The sequence below is a fragment of the Aquila chrysaetos genome, chromosome 4 (assembly GCF_900496995.4).
Source record: "Aquila chrysaetos chrysaetos chromosome 4, bAquChr1.4, whole genome shotgun sequence".
Classification (NCBI taxonomy): domain Eukaryota; kingdom Metazoa; phylum Chordata; class Aves; order Accipitriformes; family Accipitridae; genus Aquila; species Aquila chrysaetos.
Window position 1 is genome coordinate 18,076,222 of NC_044007.1, and position 17,193 is coordinate 18,093,414.

At 36.8% G+C, this 17,193-nt stretch overlaps 1 protein-coding gene across 4 annotated transcripts in view; it reads left to right on the forward strand.

The window, feature by feature from the left end:
* The window catches only part of CSMD3 (CUB and Sushi multiple domains 3), a 756,594-nt gene that overhangs the window by 728,476 nt on the left and 10,925 nt on the right, over positions 1–17,193 (forward strand). For all 4 annotated transcript variants that reach the window (XM_030011520.2, XM_030011521.2, XM_030011522.2 and 1 more), the window contains 4 exons: positions 5,261–5,372; positions 6,690–6,869; positions 11,644–11,709; positions 13,851–14,009. In XM_030011520.2, the coding sequence (XP_029867380.1) occupies positions 5,261–5,372; positions 6,690–6,869; positions 11,644–11,709; positions 13,851–14,009 (517 nt within the window). The remainder of the gene's footprint in view (positions 1–5,260; positions 5,373–6,689; positions 6,870–11,643; positions 11,710–13,850; positions 14,010–17,193) is intronic.

Below are 17,193 nucleotides of genomic sequence, written 5' to 3' on the forward strand. Positions count from 1 at the left end.
AAAGAAACTGTGGTTTTGAAATATTTCTTCAAATATATTGCTAGTAACATAGAAAATTGCTTATAGCACTTTCACCATAAGCTGTTGTAACACAAGATACTACTGAATTGAAGAACGAGTTTAGAATTGCTTAGACCAATCAGTCATATATGTAAGATTTATTACTTCTCATACTTTTCCAACATATGCTTTTGTAGAAATTCAGCTGTTTTCCCCTACATTAAAACCTGAAGGGAGCCAAAGGGCAGTCTGAATTTAGAAAGGAAAACAGCCACATTACAGTAGTGGTAGCCCTGTACTAGCTCTTGGGTTCTATTTTATGAAATGCTGTATGAAACTTCATCTGCAGATGTGGAGCAACCTTGCGAATAATCTCCTTTGAATGTAATGCTTATAAAAACTTTAGTATTGATTAAATTGTAGGGTGAAATTCCAAGAGAAGTGCTGTACTGCCACAGTATAGCTGTCTCCATTAGCACAGTTGGCATCATCACTGCATCAATGAAAATGTAATTTAAGCCTTATCAGACACCACGTAATTTTCCTGGTTCCTTCTGCTTCTCAGGATCCTGAGGTCTGTGGCTTCAGCCTGGTGTCGGTGGGTGATGTTAGTGTCAGAATCTGGAGTGCTTCAATAGCAGGAATGTGATTTTGACTTCTTTTTTCCTTCTTTTTATTTTTTTGGTGTCTGTCATTCCTTGATTCACCTGGGGTTATTTATAATGTTTCTAACACACTTTTACACCATTCACACTGTAGCTCCACATTATATTTCAATGTCCTCTATAAGGTGCATTTCACCTATGTTAGGTACTTTTTTACCCCTGAAACCTGATTCTGTCCAGGTCTGCATTTCTTTAAGTGACCATGGGTGAGTGGTTCACAGCAATGGGGTTTCAAGTGCCAAGCCTGTGTCACATCTCTTATCATACCCATACCTGTAGTCTTCCTCACAGTATCCTGTGTCTCCATTTCTCACGGCCTTTGCTATCATTTCAGTGCCAGGCCTGTATTTCTCTATACCATATCACATTAGTGGTAAATAGCTCATTCTGCACATAATAGCTTCTTGTCACTAATATGGATATAAAGCTGTGGTTGTACCATACAAAGACAAAGGAAGGCATAAAAATTTGTCATAGCCACCTGATCACAAGAAAATTTGATGTTACAGCTAAACCAAGTTTAAAAAAAGCAAAACCAAAACTCCAGGCAGCTCAAGACACTTTCAAAGGAAGCCTGACAAGCTTCTGCCCAGAGGTCTTGCAAACTCAGTATCCTATTACTAGTAGTGGCAATACTGTATTACTGGGCTACCAAACTACAGATACAGGAAAGACTTAATGTGTTTTCATTCACTTAAAATATTATGCTAAAAGTTAGTGAAGAGAAATAACTGACATTCCCTTAGCCTCTCAATCCTTTGGCATGAATTGCTGGGGATGGAGAAGCTTGTTAGAGTATCTTCATGTTCTTTGGTAAACTGAAGTCTAAGAAAATATTGATTGTAGCATAACTTATGAAAGTTAGAAATATCTTCTATTCTTAGAAGGAATATAAGAAATAACAAAGATAATTTAATAATAATAATAATATTAATATTTTGGTGAAAAAATATGTCTGGAGTACTATCATATTCTTTATAAATGGATGCAGGTTGTTATTTATGCATTTTCTTCTCAGATTTCTATTTCTCCCGTTAGAGAATAGCAGATATATGGTCTTTGGTTCTTAGCAAGAGGAAAAGTTAGTGATGTTAATTTTGGGAATATCCAAACCATAACTGACACTATGGAAAAGCAGCTATGGAACTGAGATGATCAAGCAGTATACAAGGAAATTTTTTTTTTTTTTTCACTATTGGATGCAAACACTGTTGCACATAGAACAGTTCTTCCCTAAAACCAGAGAGTATAGTGAATAAAGATATTGCAGCTGTTTCCCCAGCTCTCCCCACTAGTGCTCCTAGCCAAGCTGTATAACAAAAGTTCGAACAAATCAGAACATCTCGACAGGGGATTTTTTAAGACTATAGAAGGCTGTAGTGTAGCGCCACCTCGTGCCTCTGGAATAACAACAGTGCAAAATAGACTTCCCAAAAAGTCATTTTTAAATTACTTTTTAAATTATTATTATTTTTAATAATTACATATTTCTTGTAAGTTTTTTTATAGGAGCAGGAAGCCTCATTCCTTTATTTATTTTTTCATTATCTTGAATAGCATGGCAGCACTTCTAAAAACATCTTCATCATTTGGGCAACTGTTGTATTTTTGATGCTACTTTTAGGGCTTACATATGTAAAGGTTGTGTTTCCCTAACAAGGATAATACAGGTGACATCCATTTTTTTTGAGGAAATAAGGAAAACAGTTTCACTACTAGTTACTGTTTTGGATAGAAAAGTTGGTATTGCAACAACTGGTTGCAATATCAACAGTGGTTTTGTTTGAGTCTTGTTTGTTTGCTGCAGGGTTTTGGGGTTTTTTTTTGGTTTGTTTTTTTTTTTTTTTCTAAATTGTGGAATGCTAGCAACTCAGCCTTTCCATTTACTTGGCAACTTGAGCCATTTCCTTATCTCACTGATATATTTCTAGTACTAAAAAACTTGTTTGATGTTTAGGCAACCAAGTTTCAGTGAAGCTGTAAGGTAGGCAGAGCTACAGTGAAGATGGGCAGACAGTGGAAAAAATGTCTATGCATTTCTTGGTTCTGCTCTTCAGGTGAACAGTTTTCCTTCAATATATCTGTCCAGCAGAAGACTCAGTTCATAAAGAATTAATCCAAAGTCATGAATAGGTGGCTAAAGAAGAGAAAGAAGTTACAGAAAACTGAAGAAACACACCTCCTTCCTTTTTTCACTGTTACCCATTGAGTCCTGTAGATCTAAAGACTTTATGGACACAATTCTCCAGCCCTTTCAACTCACAAAGTATGAACTTTCTGTTCAGGCCATTCTTGATGAGTAAAATTACAATATACTGAATTTTACTGAATATACTGAGTTCATTGTTTTGATCTATTGACTTTATATTCCTCTAAAGAGATTCTATACAATGACAAATCTATTTTAGGTAACATCCTACTAAAAAATAGGTGAAATTTCAAGATTGCAGTTATCTTATTTATTCAGTATTGCCCATATTTAAGTGGTGTTGAGCTAATATACGAAAGATAATCACATTGTGAGAACTGTCAAACTCTGAAAAGAGGATACTTTTTTTTAAAAAAGACAATGTAGCACATTAAATGTTAATTGAAAAAAAGTGAGGTAGTGTCACTAAGCTGTTAAAGCCATGCAGTAGCTACTTCTGGAGTTGTTATTGACTACTGGAGTTTGAATCTCTAACTTACTTAGTTACAGTTTAGAATTAGATATCTAAGTAGCAAATTGGCCTCTAACTCATTGAATTCCATGATGTCCAGCTACTCCATATCACAAAAAAATTATATTTTTTCTTAAATACTTTGTATTCAGCAAGGTCATAGAGTCAACTTTGAAAGAATAAAGGGGACAGAAAATTAAGTTACTATTCAGATTATATTAAGAAATTACAGTTGACAGTTAAGCTGAGGTTTGGTTTTGGATGGGGTTTTTTTGGTGTGAGCAAGGGTGAAAGAGTCTTGGTTTTAAAGGCAGTGTTGATGTATTGTCTTCCTTGATAGCTAAAGATTAAATAGGGCAGGTGTTCTTTCCATAGCTGTGAATAGAGATTGCTTCAATAGAGGCAGATTACTGAAATGAACGAATCTTTCATAAGACTAGTACTTGTTGCAAAGTGATATATTGGTGGTGGTTGTTTTAACTAAGCTCTTTACAGTGTAAAAAAAGTACTTCTATTTCTATTTGGTGCAACTTCTAAAACTTTTAGTGTTTTCCACTTTGTCCTTAATTGTGAAAGTGATTTAGTGTATTTTCTTCAAAATCTTTTAAAAGTAATTACATAGTCCAGTGAGCACAGTAAAGAGGAAAAAAAAAGGGAGATGAATTTTAAATCACATACTGTGTTGATGAGCTACTATCTGTAGTTCATGGGTTATTATTAAATTTCATTCTGATGAGAAGCTTGAGCTGAAATGGAATAGTACTATAAAGTTTCAAATGACTACTTGTAGCAGTGAAATGCTGTTTCCCAAGACTAAAGTATTGTGAAAGAGTCCACATTTTACCTTTGAGCATCAATTTGAATCGTGTTATACATTTAAACAAAATAATGAAAAACAAAAAAACCAAAGCATAACCATAAATGTGCTGTCACATACAGTTCGAAGTTTTCAACTTCTTGTTTAAACATGAGTTGATAAATACATTAATAAAGGTCACTGCAGAAAAGTAGATGTGATCTATGTACCTTAATATTTGAGATAACCACTCACAGCATGTAATAAACTACTCTCTGAATGATATGATTGTAATCTAATTTCCCTGCTTTTGGTGGAAACTGAGAATTATTTGCATTTTCATCAATGTCACCATGACTGGACATGCTGAACAAGTTATTCCATGTTAAGTTTGTGTAGAAACTGTTATTGACTAAAGAATTATATTTTCCTTTTTATGCAACACATACCCATAATAGGAATAATAATTAAAAACTAATCTCAGATGAATTGCTATTATAAATTGTAATTTACTTGTGTTTCAGTTTCTATTATCTGTGTAGTATAAAGAACATTTCTTTTTTACCTCTTCTCATCAAAAAACAAAATTAAAATATTATAGGAACATAATAGTTTCTGAAGCATGAGAGTGTTGTTGACCAGGCCTTGCGTGTTCTAATGAAATATTTCTCATTATAATTTGTGAATTCATCCAGCATTGCACAAAGGCGGGTCTAGTTCAGCAAAGGTCCGGCAAAATCTATTACCCGTTTCAGCTCTGCGACTTCCCTCGTTTGCAGCAAGATTGCCTAATGGGCTCCTCCTTGGACCAGAGCTAGGAAACCACAGTAAGCTTGGTTTCCAAACTCACAGTGCCTCAACTGTTCTGGGCCCAAAGCAACACACCAGAGAGACCACAGAAGATGAGGTTGTGATTCTCTTCCATGGAGGATTTCAGTTTGGGTGGAGAGTAATTTTAATGACAATGAAGCAAATTTTTATTTCATATCAAAATGCTCTGTGAAATTAATTTTTCTACAGGAAGAGCATCACAATTTATCGAGCCTGTATTATGTGAAGGAGTTTGCTATCAAAATTGGACACCCCCCCAACTGATATTTCCTCATAACAATATTACTGTGTTTTCTACTTTTCAACAGGTGGGAAATGTTGTTCAATTTCAGTGTAAAAAAGGACACCTTCTCCATGGCTCAACAACACGAACTTGCCTTCCTGATCTTACATGGAGTGGAATCCAGCCAGAATGTATACGTAAGTAAATGATACATTTTTGATCTATCAATTTTCTTTATCTAGGCTATTTACAGTAACATTGTTATAAAGTTAATTTATATAGTTTTATTAACTTAATACAAGTTTGCATTACTAGCTTACAGCAGCTAGAAGTGTGATTTTGTGAGTGAATTTTTCTAGAATAGCTTATAGAATTAAATAAAAAAAACAACACAAAATAATGAGAATAACAGACAGGTTTTCATTCAGAGAGATGCTGAAAATAGTCAGTTTCTATCTAAAAGGGTGCAACCCTTCCCTTGAAGAGAGGAGGTGGTGAGAACAGGACATGTAGGAAAGCCCTGCACAATCCTAACTTGTACTGGAGCAGATAGTTACAATCAGTTCTAGTAAAGAATTTACGCTGTTTCCCAACTAAGGAGTCAGGGTATTTTAAGAAGGGGGAAAAAAAGGTTTGTAACTGGAAATTTTTTAATCCGAAATGGAGAGAATCTTACTTGGGTACAGGAAGTAATATTTAATTTCTTAGATCTTTTTCACTTCGGTAAATAATGCTAATTTACTGAAGGTATAACATCATGGTTAATCTTCCTAGTTTTTCAGCTAGGCAGCTGTATTTTTCTGGAAATAGTCTCACCTTATAAGGTCTGACCTTATAGAATCGCTTCAGTGTATGGAGAGCATATCCACAGAAGAAAACAGCATTAGTGTTTCAGGTGGTGCTAGCGTTCCCCCTAAGCAAACAGCAGATCAGTAGCTCAGTGTGTTGAAAAGTGAGCTCTGCTTTTAGAGGTATACTGGTTTTGAGATAACACTAAACTCTCAGATTCTGGTTGTTGCTAAAGATACAAGACACTTTGCATGTGATTAGGAATGGTAATTAATTTTTCTGCCTGATACTTAAAACTTGCCTCACCTACAGTTTCTCCTTGACCTTTCATAGTGTTTTCCAAATGACCCATTTATTTATTATTATTCAATGCTACACAGATATCATAAGTCATGTAAGTCACAAGCATGATTGCTTTAAACTGTGGTAAGATGTGTGCTGTTTATGTTCTCATATGCAGACAATTAATTTTGGTTGTGCAAATGCATTTAAGTTGGTTCTTGGTCCCTTGAAATTGAAATGTCCACTTTTAAGAGTGTATTCACAGGCTCGGGACAGTAATTTATAGACTATATAGTAATTTTTAATGTGAATTAAAAATATATTAATATGTTACTTTTATTGATGCTTTTTTCTTTGTTAATTACCTGTCAGAATGTGTATAGATTTTTTTTTTAAGTATTTTCACCATTTTCACTGAAGGTTATTTTATCTTTTCTTTGTAGCTCACAGCTGTAAACAACCAGAAACACCAACTCATGCTAACGTTGCAGGAATGGATCTTCCCTCACTTGGTTATACATTGATTTACACCTGTCAGCCAGGCTTTTTCCTGGCAGGAGGATCAGAGCATAGAGCCTGTAGGTCTGATGGCACATGGACGGGGAAGGTTCCAGTTTGTGAAGGTAAGCTCTTCTGTTTTCCGCTGCATCTCTCTTCTATCATATTTCAGTGATTTTCTTTACTTACAGTCTAATAAGATAAGGTAGAATGGCAAGGAGAACTAGGAGGGAGAACATCTAAGAGGATAACTCTAGTCCTTTGCCAGCTGTGTTTAACGGGACATATGGTTTCATGTACTTGTCTTTCATTTGCATGCTCAGAGGTGTCACTTCCAGATATAATTCTGGAGGCCAAATACTTGGGTAACACCTGCTTTTAGACTTCTGACTGAGTCAGGTGTGGACTACAGTCTCATAAGCTCAGTGGAGTAAGAATCTCGATGTTTTTGCACATACCTGCTTAACTTAGATAAGGATAATGTTATTTACAGAGATTGTGTCAGCTGCAAGAGAGCTATGACACTTGCAATACTATTATGATATAGCTGCCATCACGGAAACATGGTGGGATGACTCACACAACTGGAGTGCAATGGATGGCTATAAACTCCTCAGAAGAGATAGTCAAGGAAGGAGAGACGGTGGGGTAGCCCTGTATGTTAGGAAGTTTTTTGACTGTCTAGAGCTTGATGATAGTGATGATAGGGTTGAGTGTTTCTGGGTAAGAATCAGGGGGAAGACCAGCAAAACAGATATCATGGTGGGAGTCTGTTATAGACCACCAAACTAGGATGAAGACGCAGATGAAATATTCTATAAGCAGCTGGGAGGAGCCTCACAATCACTAGCTCTTGTTCTCATGGGGAACTTCAGCTTACCAGATGTCTGCAGGAAACACAAAAAAGCAGAGAGGAACAGTCCAGGACATTCCTGGAGTGTGTGGAAGATAACTTCCTGACACAGCTGGGCACTGGGTTTGTTTAGTCTGGAGAAAAGGAGACAGAGGGGGGACCTTATGGCTCTCTACAACTACCTGAAAGGAGGTTGTAGTGAGGTGGGTGTCGGTCTCTTCTCCCAAGTAAAAGCAATAGGACAAGAGGAAATGGCCTCAAGTTGTGCCAGGGGAGCTTTAGATTGGATATTAGGGAAAATTTTTTCACCAAATGGGTTGTCAAGCATTGGAACAGGCTGCCCAGGGAAGTGGTTGAGTTGCCATCCCTGGAGGTACTCAGAAGATATGTAGATGTGGTGCTTAGGGACATGGTTTATTGGTGGACTTGGCAGTGCTAGGTTTAAGGTTGGACTTGATGATCTTAAAGGTCTTTTCCAACCTAAATGATTCTATGATTCTATGATTCTTTTTCTAATATTGGAGAAGGATACCCGAACTCCAAGTAGGTGTCTGAATCATTGCATGGAATTAATCCATAGGGTTTAGTATTCTTTTATATTTGTATGTAAGCAACAATATATTACTTGCAAATTAATTGTATCTACTTTGTCCTTGATGTTCCAATATTTTAGTATGTTTCTAATTTTTACTACATACTTTGTCATGGCAGGGCATGAAAAAACTCATAGCAAAATCATAGCGAGAATGGTGTTTTTCATGTGACATAAGAAGTATCCTCAAGTATAGCAACTGTTGGGAATTCAATTTCCTGAATAATTAAAGCACCTTTCAGATTACTGATATCTAATTTTTCAGATGTGGTTATCCCCAGGGCTCTTACAGAGGCATGCAAAGGCGATATAGCCAAACGCTTCTACTTGGAAGGGAAACAGGAAATGAATATTTTGTATTACTTAAAAACAGGTGTCTTGGCATTACATGCCAGGCAAGTGCTGGGGGAAAACAGAACAGAGCTTTGGGAAAGTGTTAGAAAGCAAGCTGCCAGGAAGCTTATGACTTGTTCAGTACTCAGGAAGTGTTATGGCAGGCCAAATGTGATTCATGGGTTGTATTTTGATCCAAGAATTTTCTGCTGATGATATTGAAACAAGTAGTATTAGGTGTCCTATCTGGTTGTAAGGAACCTTTATGAGAATTTTTTTTTAAAATCATTAAATGGTATCTATGAGTGCATGTACCTTGTCATATAACTTAGTTTCCCAATGTCCTGAAAAAATGTTACAGAAATGCAAAATTTTTAGGATCAGACGTCTTGCTTCTTGCTTTTTAGCAGTGGAGAAAGCTAAGAATGAGATATATATTGTAAAGTATTAACTGTAATTAGATAAAGTAAAATATGTCCTAAATATTTTCAATTTTACCTGTCATAGAGGGGTGAAACATCTCTCTCCTGTGGAAGGGAGAAGAGCACCAGGTCAGGTTGTTCACCTGCGATTGTGAACTTCATAAAAATAACTTGGAAATGGATGAAAAGGAATAAAATATTTGGAGTTAAGAGCTCTAAAAGAATCTGTAGGGAAATTAAACTAGAATTTAGTCCTTTAAATACAAAACTCTGATCTTGAAAGTCCTACTGAGCAAATATCTGGACCTAGAAACTTAAACTCCATAGATAACTTGTTTTAGCTTTGGTTTTGTATTTTAAATCTGTATTTAAATTTTATTTTGTATTTAAAATTACAGTTCTGAACTTGACTAGAAACGTGTTCACCTTAACAAGGCTGATTGATTGACTCAGCAGCTTTTTATACTAAAGCCCTTTGGAAAGTATGATCCAGATATTTCTAACCTGAGCTTGATGTAGTCAAAAAGGATATGCTGTTGAAGCATGCCCTCCCGGTCAACCATGTTCAGTGAAGTTCAGTAAGTTTCTTTCAAAGTAGAGAGGAAATAGAGATTAATCAATCAGTAGTAACAGGCCATGAGAACTTTAGATTGAATTCCAACCCCTGCCCTTGTTTCTTGACAGTTTTAATCTATATAGCAAGAACAAGCCTTCTGTAATAATCAAAAATTACTCTTCTGTAAGACAAATATTCTCAGTGCTTCTTGCTAAAGTTTCCTTTTTATGCAGAAAAATACTCCACTCAGGGAGAAGGAAGTTGCTTTTCTTGTCTATTTTTCTTAGAGTATTGATCAGAGAGAAAAGGCCTGGGTTCAAAGCCAAGATCCAAAATACAAAATATTGAAATAACCATTGGAGCAAGGAATGGAGCCTAATGCTGCATGAGAGTATTCTATGTTAGGAGACAGAATTATGTGTCTTCTTTATAGTCCAGTGAATCCAAATTAGTTTCTGCAAAATAAAATAGCTTCAGCTGCAGGAAATGGCACTGTCCCATTGCATTTAGTTCATCGTCTTCAGTGGTGGGAGAGTTCCTGCTCTAATCAGAGAAGAAGTGAAATTCTCCAACTTCCAGTGCTCAAATCAACTGAGCAGTTGGAGATACTGTGGACAGCCTCATTTGTTTCTTTCTTTCTGTTGCTACTATTTAAAGAAACAGTGACCTTCTCCTCCATTGTTAAAAGCTTAAGCATGCATCTTTGGGTTTTTAGTCTTGAACACAAGATGTCTCACTCAGTGCTGTTGAAGATAATTAAGTCCTGGAGAGAAACATTATTTAAAACACCCTTGTTATGTATCTCTTCACTGTTTGGTGTTACATTGCTTCCAGTCAAAGCACTATTCACAGTGCTATTTTGTGTGGATCCTGATTTAAATGATATAACTTGTCTCAGATGACATATTAGAAGACATCTCACATATTAGGTGCATAGTCCAGGACTGTGAATTCTGAAATATGGATTCTGAAGTGAAAGCTTACACTGTTTGGGTATTGCAAATGACTTGGTAGCATCCAGGTGACTGACTCAAGAGAAAATGCAGCAATGGAAGAAATCAGTGGGCATGTGTGTCATGAACCAGGCTGGACAGATGAGGGAGTCATGTTGAATTTGAAATTCCCTCAGGCTAAATTCAAGTGAAACAACACCAAACGATCAGCTGAACATTTTATTCCTGGCAGAAGCAGCCTGAACGTGGGAGGCATAACAGTAGGTGGCGGGGTCTCTCACAACAGGAATTGGCATGAAACTACATCAGTAAACCTTTTAACCTGTGGTAACCATATACATCAATTCAGGGCATAAGGAGAGCCCTCCCATTGAGTCACGAGGTTCAGAGCGGACCCTCTTGCTTTCTAGACTCCTTCTCAGAGAAGAGCCTGGGGGAGGCTGGATCCACTCTTAGTCCCAGACTTGGTCAATGGTTTTATGTCTTCAAGGGATGATGTGTAGGGATTATGGAAAAGGAAAGGGAAATAGAGAACTAAACAGAGAGAGAAAAAGGAAAAGAGGAAGATTTCACCGGTCCTGGGTCCAGTGTTGGTCCAGTCAGGCGAGGGGTAGAGTTCTGGTGGGCATGTGTGCACATGGTGCTTTGGTTTGTGCCTTTTTATCATCCTTGCCCCTCCTTCGGGGAGGCACTCGAACTCATTAGGCTAATTAGGTGTCATGAGCAGCTTGTGAGCCTTTGGGCTTGGGGGTCCTTTGGGGAGTAACTTCCCCTTCCCTGCAGACGTGATCTTTGGCCCTGCATGGTGAGCTGCCCTGCTCAGCGTATCAGAACAGCACATCAGAACAGGGAGCTGTGCACCCTTCAGCATGCCCTCCCTCCAATGGGTGCTGATGGGCTTCTTTTCACCTGTGGTCCCTTGCTAGGCAGCATTCCTTGTTATGCAGAGTTGGTTGTTAGGTAGCGCTTGCCCCACCACAATGTTTGAAACATTAACTCTTTCAGTCTCACACATGTGCTCCTGTGATACTAAGGCTTGATAGTGACTGCAATCTCATTCGTATTTGAGTTTGAAACATCATCTTGTATCCTTTGTAACAAATAAATTCCATTATGGAAATTATTTTCCTAGTTTCTGAATAACATATTTGCTACTGATTTGTCTTTTTGTCATTCATCCTTTCTAACAGCTGGTTCCAAAATATTAGTGAAGGATCCCAGACCAGCTTTGGGAACACCAAGTCCCAAACTAAGTGGTAAGTACTTTGAGGTACATATAGTTTTAAATAATTTCTGTAGAAAAGACAACGAGAATCAGTTTAGTGAGACTGCACTGAATGGCTTAGAATGACTAAAGGGTGTTAGATTAGGCATCACATTAAGAGAAAAAAAACATCGTTAATTAAATTATTCCCCAATGTTTAAGTCCATCTAGACTATGTGGTATTATTTATATCCATATACAATTTCTGTTATGTGATGAGAGATTTTATTGCTTTCACTAAAATCGCCATGTTCTGTGTAAGATCCTATGCAATTTATCCATTCAGAAACTATATTACTCACCCAGATGTAATTTAAAGACATGTTGTTTCACAGGTTTTTTTCAGTCTTGCACTTCTTTTACATATTGCTAATTAAATTGCTTTACCCAAATACTTCTGTATTAGCCTTCAACTTAGCCTTCAAAAAAGCTAATTTTAGGCTGGAGAAGGTAGTCTTTCTAACTCCAGATAAAATCAACTCCAGTTTTAACTGATTTGCTAAAGAAGACTATCTTTGGATGGCCTGACTAGATGCGAGAAATCTTTCTCTGTCCACTGAAGAGACTTTTTGAAGAGAGAAGTCTCCTTAACTAAAATTAGCCTTTGACTATAACCCTATTAAATGTCTACCAATAATGAATAAAGATTTAAAAGTAATTCCTTAGCATAGGGGGAGTTTGTGGGGCTTTTTGTTTTGCTTTGTTTTGTTTTACTGGGTCGTGCAGTACTTCACAACTGTGTTGTCAATGAGGTACTGCATGGTAGTCATGTTACCAGTTTTTCATTCAGAAGCTTTTCGTACAATCCCAATTAATTGCAAATAAAGTCCATAAAGATCAGTTTTGCTGAAAGTAGGGAAATAAATTTCAGGCTGATCACAATTCAACAGCATCAGACTGCTTGCACCATGCAGCTTCCTTGCTTGCAGTTTGCAGGCCCAGTATATAGGTGTTGTTTTTGTGTCTATCTGTCAAAAAATATATGCATATATACATACACAAATAAAAAACTAGAAAAGCTCTTTTACCCTCCATGGGGAAGTCAACCTGTCTCTGTGACCCATAAAATAAATGATGAAGGAAGACTCTCGGGTATTCCAGTGTGCCCCAGTCTTGAATTTCGGGATATCCTGAGAGAGAAAGGGGCAAGTATTCTTCTGTGTTTATCTGACGTGCCATACCAATGCACACACAAATCCAGAGCTTTAAGTTCAGTGTGAGTGACTCCAAATAATGTGAAAGTGCGGATTTTAAATACTTATTATTTGTTATAGCGCTAAGTTTGATACTTTTCCTTTGAAAAGTGTGGCAAACACATCCTAAGTCACCTTCAATTTAATTGTTTAAATGGTATCTCATGTTAAGATTGTAAAGATTTGCATGTATCTGTTTTTACTGGATAGGTAATTTGTTTTTTTTTAACCGTACTATTGCTGGAATAGCATTACATAAATTAATAATTTCACAGTTGGCTAATGATAAATATTAAATATAAAAGTATGAATCTAGCATATTTATCATCCCTGCAGTCTATGATCTCTTTTTAATTCTAAATTAGGGGATTATTTTTTTTTTTCTCCTGGTGAAGCTTATAATGTTTTTAAGCATTAAAAGACAAGACAAAACTTCTTATATAAATTATTCATTAGAAAAAGTGACTAGGTAATAAAGAAGATGCTTATAATCTTTTAATGTCATTTAAATATGCTTATAAAACTTTTTAATGTCTAAATCGATATTAATTTCTGCAAAATTTAATCCTAGCTGTATGTCTCTGCCCGTCTGTGCTGGTATAGAAAAGATTCTGCAGTGAGAGGAATCTGGTCTTTTGGTTACAGCTGTTAAATTAGATTTTATGAAGTTGGTTTAATTTTAGGACATGTCCATATTTGAGGAAAGGAGCAAATGAAGGTACAGTTGTGGTTGTGTTCTTCAGTACAAATACATTTCTTTCATAAATGTTAATGCCAGGTTTCTGTGCTTTGTATGTGAAGGTTATGCCTAATAGTAATTAAAAATAGAGAGGGTAAAGTAGAGAAAATGCTAGTATTTGTCATACATTTTGTTGGAGGCTTGACTTGATAAGTACTAAATATTGCAAGATGTATTGAAACATGTTTGATGTCTGTATAGTTCCTGATGATGTGTTTGCCCAAAATTATATATGGAAAGGATCTTACAATTATAAAAGCAAGAAACAGCCCATGACTTTGACAGTCACCAGTTTCAATGCAACTTCAGGAAGAGTAAATGCAACGCTTACAAACAGCAATATGGAATTGCTGCTATCAGGTATGGGATAAGAAAAACTCATTTCCATTTAATTTTTTCTGCCTTTTATACATTGGTTCCCTGTAACTTTATGCATAACAAACTTTTAACATCTTCTGGAAATTTTCTTAGCTTATCAAAGAGATTTTCATTCTAGTTCAGTTCCTTTTCAAAGGTAGGGATTTTTCCACCTTTTCCTTCTTTCCCCTTTTTTTATTTCTCAGGTTTTTATTATATTTGGAGTTAATAGTCAAGGAGGAGTGAAAGAATCATCCTAATTCTCATGCTTCTTCCTTAAATATTAAAAAATAAACTCTAAATTACTGTTCCTGAGATTTTCTTAATTCTTAATCGTGCAATTTCCTTACAATAGCCTATTAATGACTAATAAGCAATATGATGAGACTGATATGTATTGACCTAGCAAGGCAGAGATACTTAATGAACTTGGAGAGCATGGAGAGATTACACTTATTAGACTAGTGATTTAGTTGAAAAAAGTAGCTACCCTTCATGCTGTGGTTTCAAAAAAAGCCCTTGACTGCAATCTTGGTTTATGATATTCCACAGTCCCTGCCACACAGAGCTCTGTTGCTATGGTTATGTTGACACAATATGCACAGTTCTCTCTCTATGCTGTGAACCATCAGCAGAAACTACAGATAGGGCTTAACAAACAAGCAAACAAAAACACTGTAAAAAAATGTTTGAGTTTATAGTTTTTGTTTGTTTTTCAAACTCTGTCAGTCCCATGGTTGAGACATCTCAGCCACACAGACAATGGGCCTGTCACACTACAGGAGTGGCAGGCTATAGTGCAGGGGTGTGAATAAGCATAAAAGAAACACCTGAAATCAATATTATCACTCAAAACTTAGTTTCTTGTCCCTCTGTCTGCAACACTTTTTGCCAGGACTGAAGAAGCCTAAAAATCACAGTTATGTATTGGCTGGACGCTGCTGGTTTTAATCTTGTTCGTCACTTAAGGACCCCTTTCTCTGAAGTAGTTTAACATCACTCTTTATCCCAGAGGTGTTAGCAAGGACAGAAGTGACAGAACATCAACCTGTTGCTAAAAAAGAGAGGGGGAAGTTCAGCCCGTATGTTTTTGAGAGGGGTGGTCTGCAGGAAGAATGTAATGGGCCAAAGAATCCATGTCTCTTGAGCTTGAGTTTCTAGTATCTAGTAGAGTGGTGAATTTTTGTCACTAGGTTTGTCTGTTGAAGATATTTTGTAGGTGTCCTTTGAAGGGTCACACTTGAGAGGCTGTAGATGGACTGAATGTTTCATAAATATTTTCTAACTGGTAATGGTGTTTGTCTTGACTGTGTGAACTTATTCTATTGTATGATGCCTGTTTGGTTTCAGCCATGTAATTTCTATGAGGGTATTAGGTGCAGCGGATGTAGTATTTTGTATTTTTAGGGTTAGTAAAAGTACAAGCTGTGTTTTCTCACCCAAACAACCTCCTTGTCCTCCAAATAAAAAGGTTCCCTCAGTTGGACACAAAAGTGATTACAAATGCCCATTTTCACTCTACATACAGGCATTGCACATGTCATCAGGTAATTAATATTATTTGCTTTCCCTATTTTGCAGATAGAAAACTGAGATCCTGTCTATTGAAAGAGTATCTTAGGGCCAGGGAAGTAGGGATGGATCAAAAAAGACATTTAGATGCCAGGGAGCTGATATCTCCTATACTCAACTTGTAGGTTTCTGAAATATAAAGTAGTTTTCTCCCCGTGCAGCACTTCCTGTTTTGCATTCCATCGTTTACTGCATCTTTTTTTTTTACTTCTTTCTATTTAGACACCTGTGCTTGCTGTAATTATAGTATGTATGTCTGTCAGGTTAGAAATGGGCATGTTCTTTTGATCAGGTTAGCATGAGTGAAAATAGCAATGCTATTATAGGCATTAAGAGAAGAGAAAGGTACAGCTTTTACTTGTTTATTTGGCTCAGATTAAACACTTTCTTGTACACTGGGAACCCAGTTGCCAGCTCTGAAGAAGCACATTGGCCTTTCACCAAGAAACGCTTGCAAATCCACCATTGTAAATCAACAGAGAACAGTGATGCCTTGGTCTGTGGGATAATTCTTCTCTATGCTCTTGTTTGAGTGTACGTATGTAATGTTCATGCCCATGTATAGACACCACAGCCCTCAGCCTCATGCAAATACTTCCTGATGTACATTTATAAGATGCATCCATGGCAGATGTGACTGATTTTTTTCCCAAGTTCCAAATGATTTCTAGATGCACACTGTCCAAGCTCTTGAAGTGACTAAACACTGTATGATAATGTTAATACAGTACTGAAGACAAAAGAATAAACCCTATCTTACCAAGGCGCATTCATTTGAGCTCAGTGCAGCGTTAACACGAAAGTCAGTCTGCTTGTTAGCTCAGAGATGATTTGTATAAAATGATACCTCCTATAGGGCAATCACCTATCCTTAATGTGGAGAAGGCTTTTGTTCTGTGAATTTAGGCATGTAGATGAGAAACATGAATTAGGAAGCTCCTTGCCGTGTCTCTTACTGCAGCTTCTGAAGAGAGCTAGGAAGTTTGTATCTTAACCTGAACTGAACTTTTTTGAGATGCTCATCTCGCCATAGTCTGTAGTGAGAGTCTAGAGTGAATAAACTAACAGAAAGGACAAAATTAAATGTCTTTTCTTAGTTTGGATATATCTGGGCATGCAGTCTGTTTCCACTTTGTAAGTTTTTGTTTTTTCTCAGATTAGCAGCCATCAAGACAGAGGTGACCATGTTTTTTCTTCTCTGGAATTCATTTTAATACAATAACATCACCCACCGTTCTCTTCTGACCCTGTATACAAAACTCTTAACTATGAGTCTGAAAACTCTGCTGTCTCCCAGATCATCTCTTTGCAGCACTGCAGTCCAATATTAAGCTATTTGGTTGTGCCAGCATTTCTTCCTTCTCTACCTTAAGATGCTAAAAGCACTAAGTACCTGCATATTTCCTTCCTTCTGCTACTGTGTTAGCTAGTGTTTTTGTGCACCCTTAGTTATTTTTTTTTTTCACTGGAGAGTGTGGTGGGTTGACCTTGTCTGGATGCTAGGTGTCCACCAATCTGCTCTATCACTCCCTCTCCTCAGCTGGACAGGGGAAGAAAAATACAACAAAAGGCTCATGGGGCGAGGTAAAGACAGGGAGAGATCACTCACCAATTA